General features: G+C 44.9%; 1 protein-coding gene across 3 annotated transcripts in view; it reads right to left on the reverse strand.

Annotated features, from left to right (window-relative positions):
* shank3b (SH3 and multiple ankyrin repeat domains 3b) overlaps window positions 1–17,500 on the reverse strand; it is a 56,523-nt gene that overhangs the window by 27,261 nt on the left and 11,762 nt on the right. For all 3 annotated transcript variants that reach the window (XM_083757841.1, XM_083757842.1, XM_083757843.1), the window contains exons 3-7: window positions 5,705–5,867; window positions 3,987–4,190; window positions 3,372–3,443; window positions 327–435; window positions 1–7 (exon numbers count right to left, since the gene is read on the reverse strand). The exon at window positions 1–7 is cut by the window's left edge and continues 145 nt beyond it. In XM_083757841.1, the coding sequence (XP_083613967.1) occupies window positions 1–7; window positions 327–435; window positions 3,372–3,443; window positions 3,987–4,190; window positions 5,705–5,867 (555 nt within the window). The remainder of the gene's footprint in view (window positions 8–326; window positions 436–3,371; window positions 3,444–3,986; window positions 4,191–5,704; window positions 5,868–17,500) is intronic.

Consider the following 17,500-nt stretch of genomic DNA (forward strand, 5'->3'; position numbering starts at 1 on the left):
GGACACTCTGAAATAACACGCAGAAAGACTCAACGTCACTGCTAGAACCAGACTGATGTTTGAGGGGTTTTTTTACGTTATAAGCAATTATGCAGCCGATATGTCCACATTTCAAATACTTTTGTAATATATTTTTTGTCTGTATATTTCACTATGTGTGCAAATAATAATCATAATCAACAGAAACATAAACTTTTAATTTATTTATTGAGAACCACTGTTAATAGAACATACATGTTCTGTCTCCAACTTTTCAAAGATGACTTGTAGAAGTGCGTGCGTGCGTGCGTGCGTGCATGCGTGCGTGCCTGCGTGTCCCACTGTACCTCCAGTATCAGAGTCATGGAAGTTTGGGTCAAGTCCTTTCTCAAGCCACCTGGAAACTTTATCGATATTCTTCTGATGGACATATTCCATGAAACGCTTCAGATTGGCCTGAAGAAATACACAAAGCCATGAATACATTTATTTAGTTTTACTGACATACAATTAGATTGTACTCTCACTTCTGTTCTCAACCTGTATTTATGTATGTAAAATCCCATTGAGATACAAGATGGCCCCGTCCAAGGTAGCAGCAGCAGTTACAAAAAGTTACAACTTACAAAAACATATACAAACATTTTACATGAAAACACTGAAGATTAAAAATAATTTTACAGTTAAACATATGATATGGCACCAATAGAAAGCCTACAATAAAAACAGCTATAAGCCTGTGCAATTTCCCATGAAGTCCGCAATCAAATCAGACTTTAGACTTTTCAAAGACCTAAAGCGTGATCAGTTACTTAACCTGCAGATCTGTCTGCAAAGTGATTCCAAGCTGCAGGGGCAGTGAGTAAGGTATTTGAAAGCAAAGTGTTTTGCGTGAGAGCTATTCTAATCAATATATTACTGATTGATCCAGAATTCCACGACACATGTGATGAGTGAGAAACTCGCAGCCTGTGACAAACCTCAGAGCACTGTGTGGTACACGATTTCTAACAATGCAAGCATTTGGCAGAGGCATGCATGTAAAAACACTGTGATCCAGTCATGGAAGGAATGTATCCTCAACCAGTTTTTCCCTTGGTGACAAAAGATTTATTTCTCATTTCTAAAATAAAGCTTGGGCGTCTTTACTACGTTTTCAAGGTGGCGTTCAAATGTTAAATGATCCTAAGTACTTTGACACTACTTCAATCTGACTGCCCGTGCCGGGTAAGGTGACAATGCCAGAAGGAGAAGCCCATGTCTTCCTATTTCCGTTTTTTTGTCTGTATTGTCTGTATTTTTTGTCTGTACCTTCGTCAGGCAGCCTCTGTAGACATTTTTAAAGCTCAGCTCAAGACCCACTTCTACAACATTGCCTTTAATTGATCTTGTATTTTTTATTTTTCATGTCCTCACTGTACTGCATTACTGCTTGTTTTTTAATGTCGTTGCCTTGCTTTTCTTTTATTCTCCATTGTTCTGTAAAGCACTTTGAGCTGCATTTCATGTCATGAAAGGTGCTATACAAATAAAGTTTTATTATTATTATTATTATTATTATTATAGCATTCAGCACAGGTTTCAAGTCACGCAGCTACAGTATGACTCCACAACACTACAAGCACACTGAAGACACTCAGCTACAGTATGACTCCACAACACTACAAGCACACTGAAGACACTCAGCTACAGTATGACTCCACAACACTACAAGCACACTGAAGACACTCAGCTACAGTATGACTCCACAACACTACAAGCACACTGAAGACACTCAGCTACAGTATGACTCCACAACACTACAAGCACACTGAAGACACTCAGCTACAGTATGACTCCACAACACTACAAGCACACTGAAGACACTCAGCTACAGTATGACTCCACAACACTACAAGCACACTGAAGACACTCAGCTACAGTATGACTCCACAACACTACAAGCACACTGAAGACACTCAGCTACAGTATGACTCCACAACACTACAAGCACACTGAAGACACTCAGCTACAGTATGACTCCACAACACTACAAGCACACTGAAGACACTCAGCTACAGTATGACTCCACAACACTACAAGCACACTGAAGACACTCAGCTACAGTATGACTCCACAACACTACAAGCACACTGAAGACACTCAGCTACAGTATGACTCCACAACACTACAAGCACACTGAAGACACTCAAGAGATTGAGCAAGAGTAGCACCACAGGAGCAAACAGCATCGACTGCATTATAATGGAAATGTGCATTTGGAACATTTTGTTTATGATGTTGTTTACATATATTTTCGTTTATGTTGTTTACATATATTTTATGGCAAGTGTAACACATTGCGTCCTTCCAGACATGTCATTTACAAACGAGCCAACAGCCTGCTCAGACCACTCAATATTCTGTGTCAAAGGCCTTTGTGAACGATCAATAAAAAAAAGCAGCACAGCTAGGCCTTTTAAAGGGATTGAGAATTTAACTTAAGCTGTATGAAATACTTGCCATGAATATAGTGGTTGATTGCTCGAGTCCCTGGGAGTTATGCTCTGTGTTGCTTCGTGAAGCCACTTTTATCATGAGCTGACAGGAGGTTATTTGCACTCCACGCTCCTTCAGTTGAACATTTTCAAGGACCAAGTTATTTTGAATTGGTGTCTGAATTGGTGTCTGTCTGTCTGTCTGTCTGTCTGTCTGTCTGTCTGTCTGCCTGTCCGTCCGTCCGTGACGCGCATATGGGCATATTCTCCAGACAAAGACACAGACAGACAGTCATTTTTATAGAACAGAGAATACAAAAATCACACCCGTGTGAAGTGAGGGGCTTTAAATAGTCACATGCCAATTTTCTCAGACACTGTGACGCAACATTCTCCAGTCATTGTCAATGGGAATGTAATGTTTGTGTAAGACGAAACTCTACACTAATGGCTGAATATAGGAGGGGCTAGTGCCCCTCAATGATCAATAATTAGACCTAATATATGGTTGGTTGGTTGGTTGGTTGCTTGTGTGTGTTGTTTATGAGAGAAAGGAGATCCTGCACACTGTCTTCACTTATATAGCAGTAGTTAATTAGGCTACTGAGGGTTACAACGTTTCGGCCTCACAACCTCGGTCTCACGATGCACCTGTCCCAGTAGGTGTGCAAAAGTATTTTCTATATTCTTTGTCTGTAAAATCTGTGATCAAATCTGCGGATTATGTCATGTACTGTATCTACAGTATGTCTCTGTCTTGATTGTGTAAAGCCTTATTGTATACTTCTGAAATGCAGTTTTGCTTGCGTTTTTAATTTGATGTACAGCAAATGACCGTGGTCATTGTAAAGGTGCTTAAGTTTGAGTTGTGTTGAGTCTGTTATTTTGAACACCCTCTTGCGTGCATGCGTGTACCTTGGTATGAAGTTTGGCTAGCTGCTTGTCGTCCACATAGCTCTGGGTGTAAACTCTCCGCTTATAACGAAACTAAGAAACAAAAGAACAGTATAGTCAGATTAGATTAGATTAGATCAAAACCTATAATAGATAAACACAGACTTTGTTTGTCCAAACTTCCGCGAGGTCACGTGCTAAAAGGACGAGGGCTGGTGCTTCTTAGACAGGGACCAAAGTAGCATTACAAGGGAAAGCAAGCATTGGAGCACAAGGGTCACCTCAAAATCTTTCAGCAGGTGCAAAGAAGATTACTGACATTTCACCAGCACAGAGTGACTCTGAAGAACACACTGTGCTATCAAAATGTCAGTAATTGTCTGTGCACCCATTCAAAGCAATCTGCAGTCTGAAAGCATTAGATTGATATACTGTAAATGGGGGCGGCTTTCACTTAGGAAGGGGCCAAATGCCGTCTTCTAGTCGTTAGAATTTTATTTATAAAATATGTAAAAATAAGGTCTAATCAGAGGTAGTTTAGCAGTATGTAGTAGCATTTATAGCAGTATAGATAACTCTAGGAAAAGTGTAATCAGGGTTGTGCTTAGTACATAACTTTAGATAAGGTATATGTACCTCCAGATAAGGTATGGGTGTAATCGGGGGGAGAGGGTACTCTTTGAGAAGGCGTTCTTCATCGAGGAACTTGCCGGCTCTGCCGTTGAACGCCGGCTGGAACAAACCGTAGTTCAGAACGTCCGACAGAGCCTGGGTCAGTGTCACCAGTACCTTCTGCTTACTGCTCCACACTGGAAGCTCTGGATCCAGACGGAGACACTTCTAATGATGGAGAGAGAGAGACAAAGAAAGTGAGAGAGGCAGTGGATAATATCTATGCTGTCAAAATGTCCACGTCCAAGTCTGAAAGCATTAGATTGATTTAAATATAGGGAGGCAGCTTTCAGTTAGGAAGAGTCTAAATACTGTTTTCTAGTTATTATAATGTATGTATAGTATGTATAGTATATAGTATGTACTTCTAATGATGGAGAGAGACAGAGAGAGAGTGAGAGACAGAGAGGGGTGGAGAAAGAGGGAGGGAGGGTTGGAGAAAAGGAAAGACTGAGAACGAGAGAGAGTGGGAGGGATGGAGCAAGAGAAAGACAGAGAAAGACAGAGAAAAAGAGATAGCGACAGAAAGTGTAGAAATGGAGTGGACCCTTACATTTGTACACTCTCAGAGTTAAATAGAAATAGAAATCTTAGAAATCTTATGGGGGGGGGGGTGTCTGTCGAGATCATGGATTTCACAATGCCACGCCAGACTTTCCAGTCCTTCATTGCAATCCCCATGCATGTGTCCCTAGCGATGACATCAGGGAACGACCATAGACTGTAAAATATATGGACAAAGCGTTCCCCGGGTCTAACATGGAGGTAAAATGAAGCCTGTAATTCCTTGCACTGTAAGTCGCCATATTTCTAGATCCGTTTGGGCCCAGCTGGCCATTGGCTGGCTCCGTTTGGGCCCAGCTGGCCATTGGCTGGCCCAGACAACGAGGCGGGACTTCCCCCCTTACTCTTCGTTGGTTTTTATTTTGACTGAACGGGGGTGGCTCCCGTTCATAGACTGTAACGGTAGCCACGCCCCTCAGAACATACGCGACTTTATGGTAATTCTTTTAATAAATGGGACCATAATTTTCCAAAAATAATATTATGACATGAGAAATGAGACTTTAAACTAGTGACTGGAAGCAGAAAGTATTCATGACCATGTTTATTAAGGTAATACAGTCTAGGTGAAGTTGGGCCCAAATACATGGACCTCTATGGAGCTATGGGTTTTTTTGGGCCCAATGACAGCGCCACAACAGGCCATTATATGAACTTTCAGGAAGTCCCGATTTCTTTAGTGGCTTCACGAAATATCTGTCTGACTGCCCCCCTGGGAACGACAGTGTTCTACCTCTGGTCTGCTTTGAGGCAGAGAAGAAGGGAAGATATAACCTCATTGTCAGCTCTGTAGCAGTGGCCGGCAAACTGTGTTCTTCTGGATCGGACTAGTGAAGAAACACTGGGTATATTAGATTAGGCGATGGGTGGCTCTTCCAAGAGAGATTTTGCGCTCTCATTAGAAGGCGGGTGTAAGTGCCATCCAACCATTTCTCTAAGAATTTCAAACATTTTGGCTCTATCCACTGAATCAAAAGCCTTTGAGAAATCAACAAATACTAGTGCGAGATCGATGTTGCATAGCTGTGCATATATGTGATACAACTACAAGGTTACGCTGGCCCGTGTCCATGTGCGTGTGTGGCTGTATGCACGTGCGCGTGTGTGCCTGTGTGTACCGTCTGTTGCAGGTCAGGAATTCCGATGCGGACCACGGTGGTGTTGTCATTCGGGTCCTCGCCCTCGTCAGTCGTAGAACCTGTCTGGTTGCCGTTAGAAACAACGGCCTGTTGCCGTGGGCGATCATGCTTGTTGTCAGCAGCTGGACTCAGAGGCATGGGGCTGAAACACACACACACACACACACACACACACACACACACACACACACACATTGTTTTGTACATATTCTACATTTAACTGCAGAAATGACCCCCACCCCCTAACATTATTTTTCACAATTATTGCTTCTAGCGTAAATGATGACTTATATGTATTTATTTATTATTCTCTTTAAATGTCTTGATGAATTGCATACACAAGACCACAACTCTTTTTGTGTTATCCTTTTATCATTCATTGGCAATGAATGCCAACGTTGGTGCAATGATTCATTCGTTGGTAGGCAGGACTGAACTGTCCATAGTATAGCCCACCAGTGAGACCCAGACAATGGTGTGTTCTGGGTTTTTTCAGAAGGAATACCATTCCCTCCCACACGCACGACATGCGTGGGTATATAGACTTGCACGTTTTCACCGTTTTCATCTTTCTTTTTACATTTTCTTGGGCGTTAGGGGCGGCAGGGAGACGTCCCTGTCGCTGCTCCACCACCCAGAGATGTTCCGGGATTAAAGGAACGAAACATCTGTGACAATAAAAGGCAGACTGCATCTTTGCATCTGCCTGTGTGAACGCATCATTAGAGTCTGTGTAACTTCCGTGTTGCATACTGTAGCATAAGTCACTGTTGAATCCTTGGTATCTTTACCGTTCACACGTGCAGCTGCAGCAGCGTAACGACAACAAGCTGTAGCATATTTTGTCACGATAATGAAAAAACACTGCACGTCGGTACGGGATCAGAAGATGATGTAACCCAGGTAAAGTATTGTGTAACTCTGCATGTTTAACTAAAGTATTCCACATACTGTCCAAAGTCATTTCCGAAAAAGACATATAGGTCTAACTTCTAATCATGCTATCCTTGTTGATAAATAACGGCATTTAGGTCAATGATATAACATTACGTTGTGAGCCAGTCAACTGTCTTCTGTGTTTTGGTACGATGATGCGCAACATCATCATTCCCCCCCCCCCCCCTCCCGGTCTGCGAACATTGTATGAGCTGTCAGCCGGCCTGTGGTAATAGAAAGGTTGGGATTAACCCCTGATTTAAACAGGCAGCTATGCAGAGAGCACATGTCCCCGTTCACATCAGCAGGACAGAGCTGCCAGCCTGGGACCTTTACACCCAGACGGCAGCAGTGTGACGATTTCTGTCATGCTGGCTTTCTCAATCACCATCAACAAAGGTCAAGAGGCAAGATAATGGATGAGTTTGCATCTATCCACCTGCCTCATGGCCAGCTGCCTTATTTGCAGGGGAAAGAGAACCAGCTTATTGTGGGAGGTAGGAAGGGGCCACACGTATTACTGCAAATACTTCTCTTGATGGTGTCATGCAGCGAAGATAACGTACAAGATACAAGTTCATAATGCATTGTGAGTGATGGGTTGTGAAATTGTAGATCTTACATTTTTGGAAAATGTTTGCTTATAATCACCAAAATAGGGACACCTAAACTGACGTCGCCATATTTTTTTTTTTAATTTATATTTTTTGACCCACGATTTTGTAACCCATTTTTCACCCCTGTGTCAATCATCCTGTGATGTGATCCTGGGCTCTACACACCCTCCGCCAACCTAGGGAGAGCAACGGACTTAACTCATGCTTCCTTCATGCTTGAGTGTCCAAGTTGCTCCTTTACACCTGACAGGGGGGCGTTTCCCTGGTTGGACGTAGCGCGTGGAAGGAACACGTTATTCCAACCAGTTCCTTTCCCCTCCATCAGGCGTCCCGGCTGGCCAGGGGGAGGCAGTTTAGAGACCAGGATTACTGCATGTTTTTTGTGAGGGTATACCTACCCTAGGGGACACGGGGAGAACATGCAAACTCCACACAGAAAGGCCCTTTCGCCAACCCCGCCTTCGGGTATGGGCACTGATGACGCGGAGGAGGAAACACGCCGCCAGCACCCACAGCGCCCCGAGCGGGAATCGAACCCAGGACCTTCTAGCTGTGAGGCGACAGCACTACCAACTGTGCCACCGTGCCCCCACGTCGCCATATTTGACGCCCCTCTGCACTGTAGTTCACTCCCACTCCTCTAGCCCCGCCCCCTCTGCACTGTAGTTCACTCCCACTCATCTAGCCCCGCCCCCTCTGCACTGTAGTTCACTCCCACTCCTCTAGCCCCGCCCCCTTTGCACTGTAGTTCACTCCCACTCCTAGACCAGGAAATGTGTCTCGTTCCCCCAGGCTTTCTTTTTTTTTTTGAGCCGAATGCGAATGAAAATAAAAGTCTGGGTACCGAGGCTACTACTTTTTTATTAGCGCCATACAGTACCTACGGGTCTGAAATAAAATAAAGTTGAATCGTTCGATTCAAATAGAAAGTCCTTCTAGATCGGTGCCGTTACAATCAGCCAACAGTACTTGGCACAAGGATCAGATCTTTATAAAGATCATGGAAGTGGGAAGTGACGGAAGTAGCCATATAGAAACCAAGCCCCCAGAGCCGAGAGGGAGAACTGAAGCACATTGTGAACACTGGCCGATCACAGGTAGCCTACTGCAGCGTATTACGGCTGGGGCCAGACAGACACATGACATGAATGAGTGAGAATTGGTTCGTCCAATGGGCTTGACCGTATGCGCTTGCATGCGCACAAGTTTTCGCACAGGGTTTGGCACGGGAGTGACACTACTGCGCATGGGAGTGACACTACTGCGCATGGGAGTGACACTACTGCGCATGGGAGTGACACTACTGCGCATGGGAATGACACTACTGCGCATGGGAGTGACACTACTGCGCATGGGAGTGACACTACTGCGCATGCACGGGAGTGACACTACTGCGCATGCACGGGAGTGACACTACTGCGCATGCACGGGAGTGACACTACTGCGCATGGGAGTGACACTACTGCGCATAGGAGTGACACTACTGCGCATGCACGGGAGTGACACTACTGCGCATGCACGGGAGTGACACTACTGCGCATGCATGGGAGTGACACTACTGCGCATGGGAGTGACACTACTGCGCATGCATGGGAGTGACACTACTGCGCATGCATGGGAGTGACACTACTGCGCATGGGAGTGACACTACTGCGCATGCATGGGAGTGACACTACTGCGCATGGGAGTGACACTACTGCGCATGCACGGGAGTGACACTACTGCGCATGCACGGGAGTGACACTACTGCGCATGCATGGGAGTGACACTACTGCGCATGGGAGTGACACTACTGCGCATGGGAGTGACACTACTGCGCATGGGAGTGACACTACTGCGCATGCACGGGAGTGACACTACTGCGCATGGGAGTGACACTACTGCGCATGGGAGTGACACTACTGCGCATGCATGGGAGTGACACTACTGCGCATGCACGGGAGTGACACTACTGCGCATGCATGGGAGTGACACTACTGCGCATGCACGGGAGTGACACTACTGCGCATGCACGGGAGTGACACTACTGCGCATGCATGGGAGTGACACTACTGCGCATGCGAGACAACGCAAAGCGCGTCAGCCCAAATAGGCCCGCGTCCGTCACACTTTTCCAACCCTGGAAGAAGGGCCAAAAAGGGAGTATGAGCTGGGTGAGCAGCTCTATTATTTTTAACTCTATGTTAGAAACGAGAGATAAAAAGAGGAGCAGCGGGTAGACAAGGAGTAAAAGAGTAGTCAGAACCCCTTCCAGAATTCTCCTGGATATTACATCACATCCTGTTTTTCACTCTGAACAAAGTGCGCGCACGCACGCACGCACGCACGCACTCACGCACACACACAGAGAGACACGCACACTCAGAGAGACACGCACACCTTGTTCTGACAGAATGCACTCCCTAGAGTGAGTCAAGGTCTATTTTCTGTGTCCGTTTCCATAGCAGCATGTTGCATTTAGGAAGGTCAGGGGTCAAACGTTGACCACTTAAATCCTGCCTTCCCAGTACTGGCCATTTAATTTGCTGTCAATTACTTTCCAACATTTTCTACCTTTTAAAATGAAAGGAATTATAGTGTAAATAACTGATCTACAAGCTCACAATACACCACGTGGTGAGCCTGCTACTCATTGCTATTCATCCAAGGTGGTGCAGGCCTATATAGACCACTTATTTCCTTTATTTTCTAAATCGTTTTATTACATTTTTAAACAGAAGCCCAGGGGCAGCCATGAATGTTAAGTCACACAAAAGTTACGGGACATTAAATTAACAGGAAAATCAAACAAGAGCACATAACCTTCAGTAGTGCAATCGACACATATAAGAACTCTTAAGTGTTGGTGACACAGAAGAAATATAACAATAAAACTGTAATAAAACTGAATCCCCTATCCCACCCTCCCCCACCCACAATCCCCAGGACAGTTGGGAAGCAATCTGAAAATTAAAAACTAAGCCATGATGACTAAAACCATGACTAAATATAGCCTACTGACAATTTAGTCAACAAATATAACTACACTAAAATGTTAGGGAGGGACTAGTGGATGAGATCAGAGATGAGATCCTTTTATGTTTGGTTGCGCTTGGGTGTTGTGCTCTGAAAATAGCGGATCTACAAGATCACAATGTGTCGTGCTGCGATGCGTCGCGAGCTTGTAGGTCGGCTATGTTCAGCATGCAAGCAAGTGTAAATCCGCCTTTAAATCACCAAAAAAAGGCATTTTAGTCGACAAAATCAACTGTAAATTTAGTAGACTATTAATCGTATGATATTTAGTCGACTAAAACTAAACTAAAACAGTGAAACTAACACTAAAACATTTCCGAGGACTAAAATATGACTAAAACTAAATGGAATATTTAGTGTCTCCAGTCGAGCTACGAGTTAGAATAGTAAAGATGGACATGCCAAACGATTATTATTATACCAAAAGAAACAGTACCATTATACCAAACTACACACATTTGAAACTAGGAGATTAATCTTGGAGGTGCACGGCACCGGAGGTTCCGGTTGTGGTTGATTTCACTATCTCCTTGTTGTTGTCAAAAGGTGTCGTGGTCGTGGACAATATAAAGTAATGAAAGATGTGTAGTTTATAGGCAGGTAACGATGTACCGTATATTGATATATATCAATATTAATCCCGCCGATTATCGTCGTGAATCCCGACGATATTAATCGATTTAATATGTAAAAATAAATAAGATTATTTTATTTTTTTAGGGGGGGCTAGTAAAATGATGGTGTGTGTGATATGAAATGTGAGCTTTTATCATATCCCATCATATTCAAGTGTTTTGGAGAGAAATCCATTTCTTGCGACCGACCGTCGGTCGGTCCGTCGGTCCGTCGGTCCGTCGGTCGGTCGGTCCGCCGGTCCGTCGGTCCGCCGGTCCGTCGGTCCGCCGGTCCGTCGGTCCGCCGGTCCGTCGGTCCGCCGGTCCGTCGCTCCGCCGGTCCGTCGCTCCGCCGGTCCGTCGCTCCGCCGGTCCGTCGGTCCGCCGGTCCGTCGGTCCGTCGGCCGGTCCGTTTTTAGGTCGGCCGCTCCGTATTTACGCCGGCCGGCCGGTAATTTCTGTACCGTTTTGGACGTGGGTGGTCTCATTTGAATCGTGTGGCCCCCCCGGGGGCGTCTATGGGGGTCTCGAGGTTCGGGGACCCCTGGGGACCCCCAGGGACCCCCAAATGGTAACTCTGTAATTGATGTACCATTTTGAACGTGGGTGGTCTCATTTGAATCGTGTGGCCCCCCCGGGGGCGTCTATGGGGGTCTCGAGGTTCGGGGACCCCTGGGGACCCCCAGGTACCCCCAAATGGTAACTCTGTCATTTACCACCCACGTCCAAAACGGTACAGAAATTACCGGCCGGCCGGCGTAAATACGGAGCGGCCGACCTAAAAACGGACCGGCCGACGGACCGACGGACCGGCGGAGCGACGGACCGGCGGACCGACGGACCGACGGACCGGCGGACCGGCGGACCGACCGACCGACCGACGGTCGGTCGCAAGAAATGGATTCTGCCCTTGCTGGATATGTTTCTGCACTGTCAATTAGGTCTACATCTATCCTAAGATGCCATCAAAGAAATGTTAACTCAAACTACTGTAGGTTCTAAACAAGAAAGCAAGCAAGCATGTTTACAGATGTTGCACAGAAATTAAGTAATTTTACAAGTAATGCTACTTTTGCAATGTAGTTATCATGAGTTGAGTGTTTCGTTACATGCCTATAGTAGTTTACCTGACTGAGATAGGGGTGGGCGAGGGGGGGGGGGGGGGGGGGGGGCTGTATTTCTTCCTTTTTTTGTGGTGCTTGTCTTTTTCCCTTTTTGTTTATTTTTCAGTATGTCTTGTTTAAAAAAAGAGAGATTGAGAAAGCGATATGATAATGTGTACATTGTCAATAAATACATCTTAAAACAATAAAGTAGGTACATCATAAAAGTAACTAAAATAGCCAATCTACAACCTCACAACGTGCGCATTCTGAGTTCTAGGTTCCCAGGACTCAGCATTAGTACCAGATCCTGATCAGGGACCAAATTAGATTCCGAGAACTGTGTCTGAAACCAACAAACTAATCCAGAAGTTGAACCTGTAGAAACTTCAACACTTAGGGCTTTACATACTGCATATCGAAACCGACATTTAGAACAAATAACCAACTTAATCTCGCTCATATAGCCTAATCAAATAACCAAGAAGGATCTTTTAATAGTGTTTTAATTTTGTATATATACAAAACATTCTAATCGATTTTTCATAGTGGACTAAATCGATTAGTCTGATTAAGCACTTAACCCTGGCTGTATTGAGAGAGATGAGAAAGAGATGGCGAGATGAGAGAGAGATGGAGAGATGAGAGAGAGATGGAGAGATGAGAGAGATGGAGAGATGAGAGAGAGATGAGAAAGAGATGGAGAGATGAGAGAGATGAGAGAGAGATGGAGAGATGAGAGAGAGATGAGAAAGAGATGGAGAGATGAGAGAGAGATGAGAAAGAGATGGAGAGATGAGAAAGAGATGAGAAAGAGATGGAGAGATGAGAGAGAGATGAGAGAGAGATGGAGAGATGAGAGAGATGGAGAGATGAGAGAGAGATGAGAGAGATGAGAGAGAGATGGAGAGATGAGAGAGAGATGGAGAGATGAGAGAGAGATGAGAAAGAGATGGAGAGATGAGAGAGAGATGGAGAGATGAGAGAGAGATGGAGAGATGAGAGAGAGATGGAGAGATGAGAAAGATGAGAGAGAGATGGAGAGATGAGAGAGAGATGGAGAGATGAGAAAGAGATGGAGAGATGAGAGAGAGATGGAGAGATGAGAGAGAGATGAGAGAGAGATGGAGAGATGAGAGAGAGATGAGAAAGAGATGGAGAGATGAGAGAGAGATGGAGAGATGAGAGAGAGATGGAGAGATGAGAGAGAGATGAGAAAGAGATGGAGAGATGAGAGAGATGGAGAGATGAGAGAGAGATGGAGAGATGAGAGAGAGATTGGAGAGATGAGAGAGAGATGGAGAGATGAGAGAGAGATGAGAAAGAGATGGAGAGATGAGAGAGAGATGGAGAGATGAGAGAGAGATGAGAAAGAGATGGAGAGATGAGAGAGAGGTGGAGAGATGAGAGAGAGATGAGAAAGAGATGGAGAGATGAGAGAGAGATGAGAGAGAGATGGAGAGATGGAGAGATGAGAGAGAGATGGAGAGATGAGAGAGAGATGAGAAAGAGATGGAGAGATGAGAGAGAGATGAGAAAGAGATGGAGAGATGAGAGAGAGATGGAGAGATGAGAGAGAGATGAGAAAGAGATGGAGAGATGAGAGAGAGATGGAGAGATGAGAGAGAGATGAGAAAGAGATGGAGAGATGAGAGAGAGATGAGAAAGAGATGGAGAGATGAGAGAGAGGTGGAGAAATGAGAGAGAGATGAGAAAGAGATGGAGAGATGAGAGAGAGATGAGAGAGAGATGGAGAGATGGAGAGATGAGAGAGAGATGGAGAGATGAGAGAGAGATGAGAAAGAGATGGAGAGATGAGAGAGAGATGAGAAAGAGATGGAGAGATGAGAGAGAGATGGAGAGATGAGAGAGAGATGAGAAAGAGATGGAGAGATGAGAGAGAGATGGAGAGATGAGAGAGAGATGAGAAAGAGATGGAGAGATGAGAGAGAGATGAGAAAGAGATGGAGAGATGAGAGAGAGATGGAGAAATGAGAGAGAGATGAGAAAGAGATGGAGAGATGAGAGAGAGGTGGAGAGATGAGAGAGAGGTGGAGAGATGAGAGAGATGAGAGAGAGATGAGAGAGAGGTGGAGAGATGAGAGAGAGGTGGAGAGATGAGAGAGATGAGAGAGAGATGAGAGAGAGGTGGAGAGATGAGAGAGATGAGAGAGATGAGAGAGCTCAGATGGAGAGAAAATAATAATGATGGTGATGGAGGGAGCGACAATGATAGAGAGGGAGACAGAGGATATGGAGTTGTGAGTGGTTGTCATAGAAACTGCAATAGCAGGGTTTCCTGAGACAGCCATTCAGTGTGTGTGTGTGTGTGTGTGTGTGTGTGTGTGTGTGTGTGTGTGTGCGTGTGTGTGCGTGCGTGTGTTTGTGCGTGCGTGCGTGTGTTAAAAAAGCTCCCTGTTCTACATAATGTGGTGTTGCCATGGCAACCCAGCAGAAACGTTTCCAGTGGTCCCATTAAAATCTATACCTGCTAACCATACCTTCATCCCTCTGTGTATCTAGCTATATACACGGGCGTATAGTAACCAGGCGGCAAGCATACCTCTTTTTAAATTAAGCCAATAAGGAAGTGCTGAATTCCCTGCAGTTCCCGTTAATGGCCTATAGCGGGTGTCACTGTCCCCCCTCTGCATGGTGGCTGCAGATTAATGACCACTCCATTGATTACAATGGGGATTTACAATGTAAACACTTGACCGCAGGTCGCAGTTAACTATATGCAATCGTGCATTTCTCGTCAGTTGGTCACGCCCCATATATGGTCATGCCTCGTGACATCACGTGATGTCATCAATATTAAGCCCACATATGGAGATCCCTGATGTCATCAATATTGGACAGCAACTCATCTGACCTTAAACCTCAAACCCTTGGATCTCCATATATGGAGCTGACCTGTTCTGACATTCCATATGTTGATCCTTCCCCATCCATCCTTCCTCTTGGATGTCTCCCTTTTGACTGATACCTGTCCATTTAAACTCTAGACGGGCCTGCCCCAAAGTTATTAGTGCAGCCTCGCCCGGCAGCCGGCGAAAACTAGAGTTCTCAACAGGCCTGACAATTAAGGCCTGGCCCTACCTGGGCCCTCATCAAACCCTGTACACTCAAGACACTGTCCCGCTGCCACCCTTAGATATCTATATATGGAGCTGACCTGTTCTGACATTCCATATGTTGATCTGACCTCATCAAACCCTGTACACTCAAGACACGCTCCATATATGGCCAGTACAGAATTAATTCCATATGTTGATCTGACCCACCATGTCAAAGAGCCAGCGCTCGCCCAGCAGTCTGCTGTCACCCAGGCGGACGCGTGCACGCAACCTTGCCCTTTAGGGCGAGGTCGCTTCTCGCCCTCAGGCGTCTTACTGGTTGTATTACCTTAGTAATCATTATCATAAATGCTTTAAGCTTTCAGTAGTTCGTTTTTACAGTGAATAACCACGATATGTTTTTTTGTAAGCTATCGTCCATTTCATTTTAAAATTGATGATAAAGTAGGGTATGCTTCTAGGGCTTCAACTGGCTCTACTGAGTGAAGCCCCGCCCCGCTCGCTGCCCTTGAATTCACCTGAAAAATGAGCCGACGCAGGGAAGCTGGAAGTACCTTCGCTAAAAAAGCCGGGACAACAACGCTCCACACGTCCCAAACTCTTCTCCCTTCTGGCTCCAAAACTATATGGAATGCACTTGCCATTGCAATCAGAACTGCAGACTCACTCCCAATCTTCCGCCATAGTCTATAAACCCATTTCTTCAGACTCCATCTTAGCCCATAGCACTTGCCGTAGAACTTGCCTTAGCCTCGACCTCCTACATAGGCTCAACTTATGTAACTTAAATATAACTTTATGTAGACATAAAAGTAAAACTATAGTGTATACACTTATAGCAGTAGATAGATATTCCACTGTTAGGTTCTTAGCTTATACGTATGATTCATGATGACTATTTTTGAGTGGTGCAGCCACTCCAATGACCAGCAATGTCCGTCCGTCCCTAGGTCTGTATGTCCATATGTTTAGGGTACCAACAGGTGACAAAGTGGCGCTGTTGAGCTTCACACTGTGCACAGGTGCATGATGGGAAGCTGTATCTGTACTGTTACACTAAAACTCCATTTCACAATAGCATTTGTTGACCACCAAGTGTCACTGTTGCACCAATCACTTCAGACAGGTCTGATTTTTATGCATTTGATTGAATTCTAAATTCAAAAACCTGGTCTAGGTGCTTTCTTGACCCGTCTTGACGCTGTGGTACACACAAACACACAAAGCTGGGCATAGGAGGGACTAGCGCCCCTCAAAAAGAGCAAAGAATAGCCAATCTACAAGCCCACGTGACAGTGTTGAATTAATTTATAAAAAATCGACAAAAAAAAGAAAAAAGCATAAAATGTTGAAATTATGGAGTTACAAGGTTTCTGCCCGACAGCAATAATATGATGAAGTGTGAATACTTATGGATTTATATCTGTTCTGGCATGTCATCCTCTCCCTCTCGCATTGATATTAGCCCAAGTGTTATGATATTTCTCAGGTCTGACATTTATCACTCACTCTCAGGTCTGACGTAGACTAAGCCTTATGGCCTTCTACCGGCACCTCATTGACAAGAGATGCTTCTAATACATTATTATTATTTTATTTTATTGTTGTCCCATTATGTTCTTTTTCACATCCTCTGGTCATGTCCAACACAGTCTAGGCCCTATTTTTGTCCACACTAAACCTCTTATCCCTAAACTACTTGGCCCCTTTTTTTTTTTTTATTACTATTTTGAAAAACATTTTTGAATAGTTAATATCTACATCGACACGTTGTATATTGGCTATTTTAACTATTCAAAAAGGTTTTTCAAATAGGAAAAAAGGCAAAGTAGTTCAGGGATAAGGGGTTTAGCATGGAAGAAAATAGAACCCATGTTTATTCCCTATGCTTTCTGAACTTTGGATTATGATACAGCCTTTAATGTGTCATATCTTGTTCTTTGGGGCCACTGCTTGATCACAGAGAAACACTTGAATCATCCTGAATCATCACTCATACCAAAGGATTATTAGGGCCACATTGAGGGTCTACCAAAACTTAGTTTATAGCCACTTAACCCCTATACTTTGCTGTATGTCAAATAGCAAAAAGAGTCCTACAAGCTGTGAGCTTGTAGATCAGATTTCATGCCAAGAATAAGGATTTTACTGTAGGGTTAATGTGGTTAATCTGCTGGATTGCAGTGTAGGATATATTAAGTCCTTTTCATATGGTCTAAGTCTTAGACCATATTCCGGCGAGCCGCCCCACGTCCAAAACGGTAGAGAAATGACAGAGTTACCATGTGGGGGTCCCTGGTGGGTCCCCATAACATCCAGACCCCCAGGAATGCGCCCAGGGGGCCGGGCCAGTTCTGGCGAGCCGCCCGTGTCCGAAACGGTTGAGAAATGACAGAGTTACTGTGTGGGG

Source organism: Protomyctophum parallelum, assembly GCF_964188405.1.
Source record: "Protomyctophum parallelum genome assembly, chromosome: 22".
NCBI classification, from domain to species: Eukaryota; Metazoa; Chordata; class Actinopteri; order Myctophiformes; family Myctophidae; genus Protomyctophum; species Protomyctophum parallelum.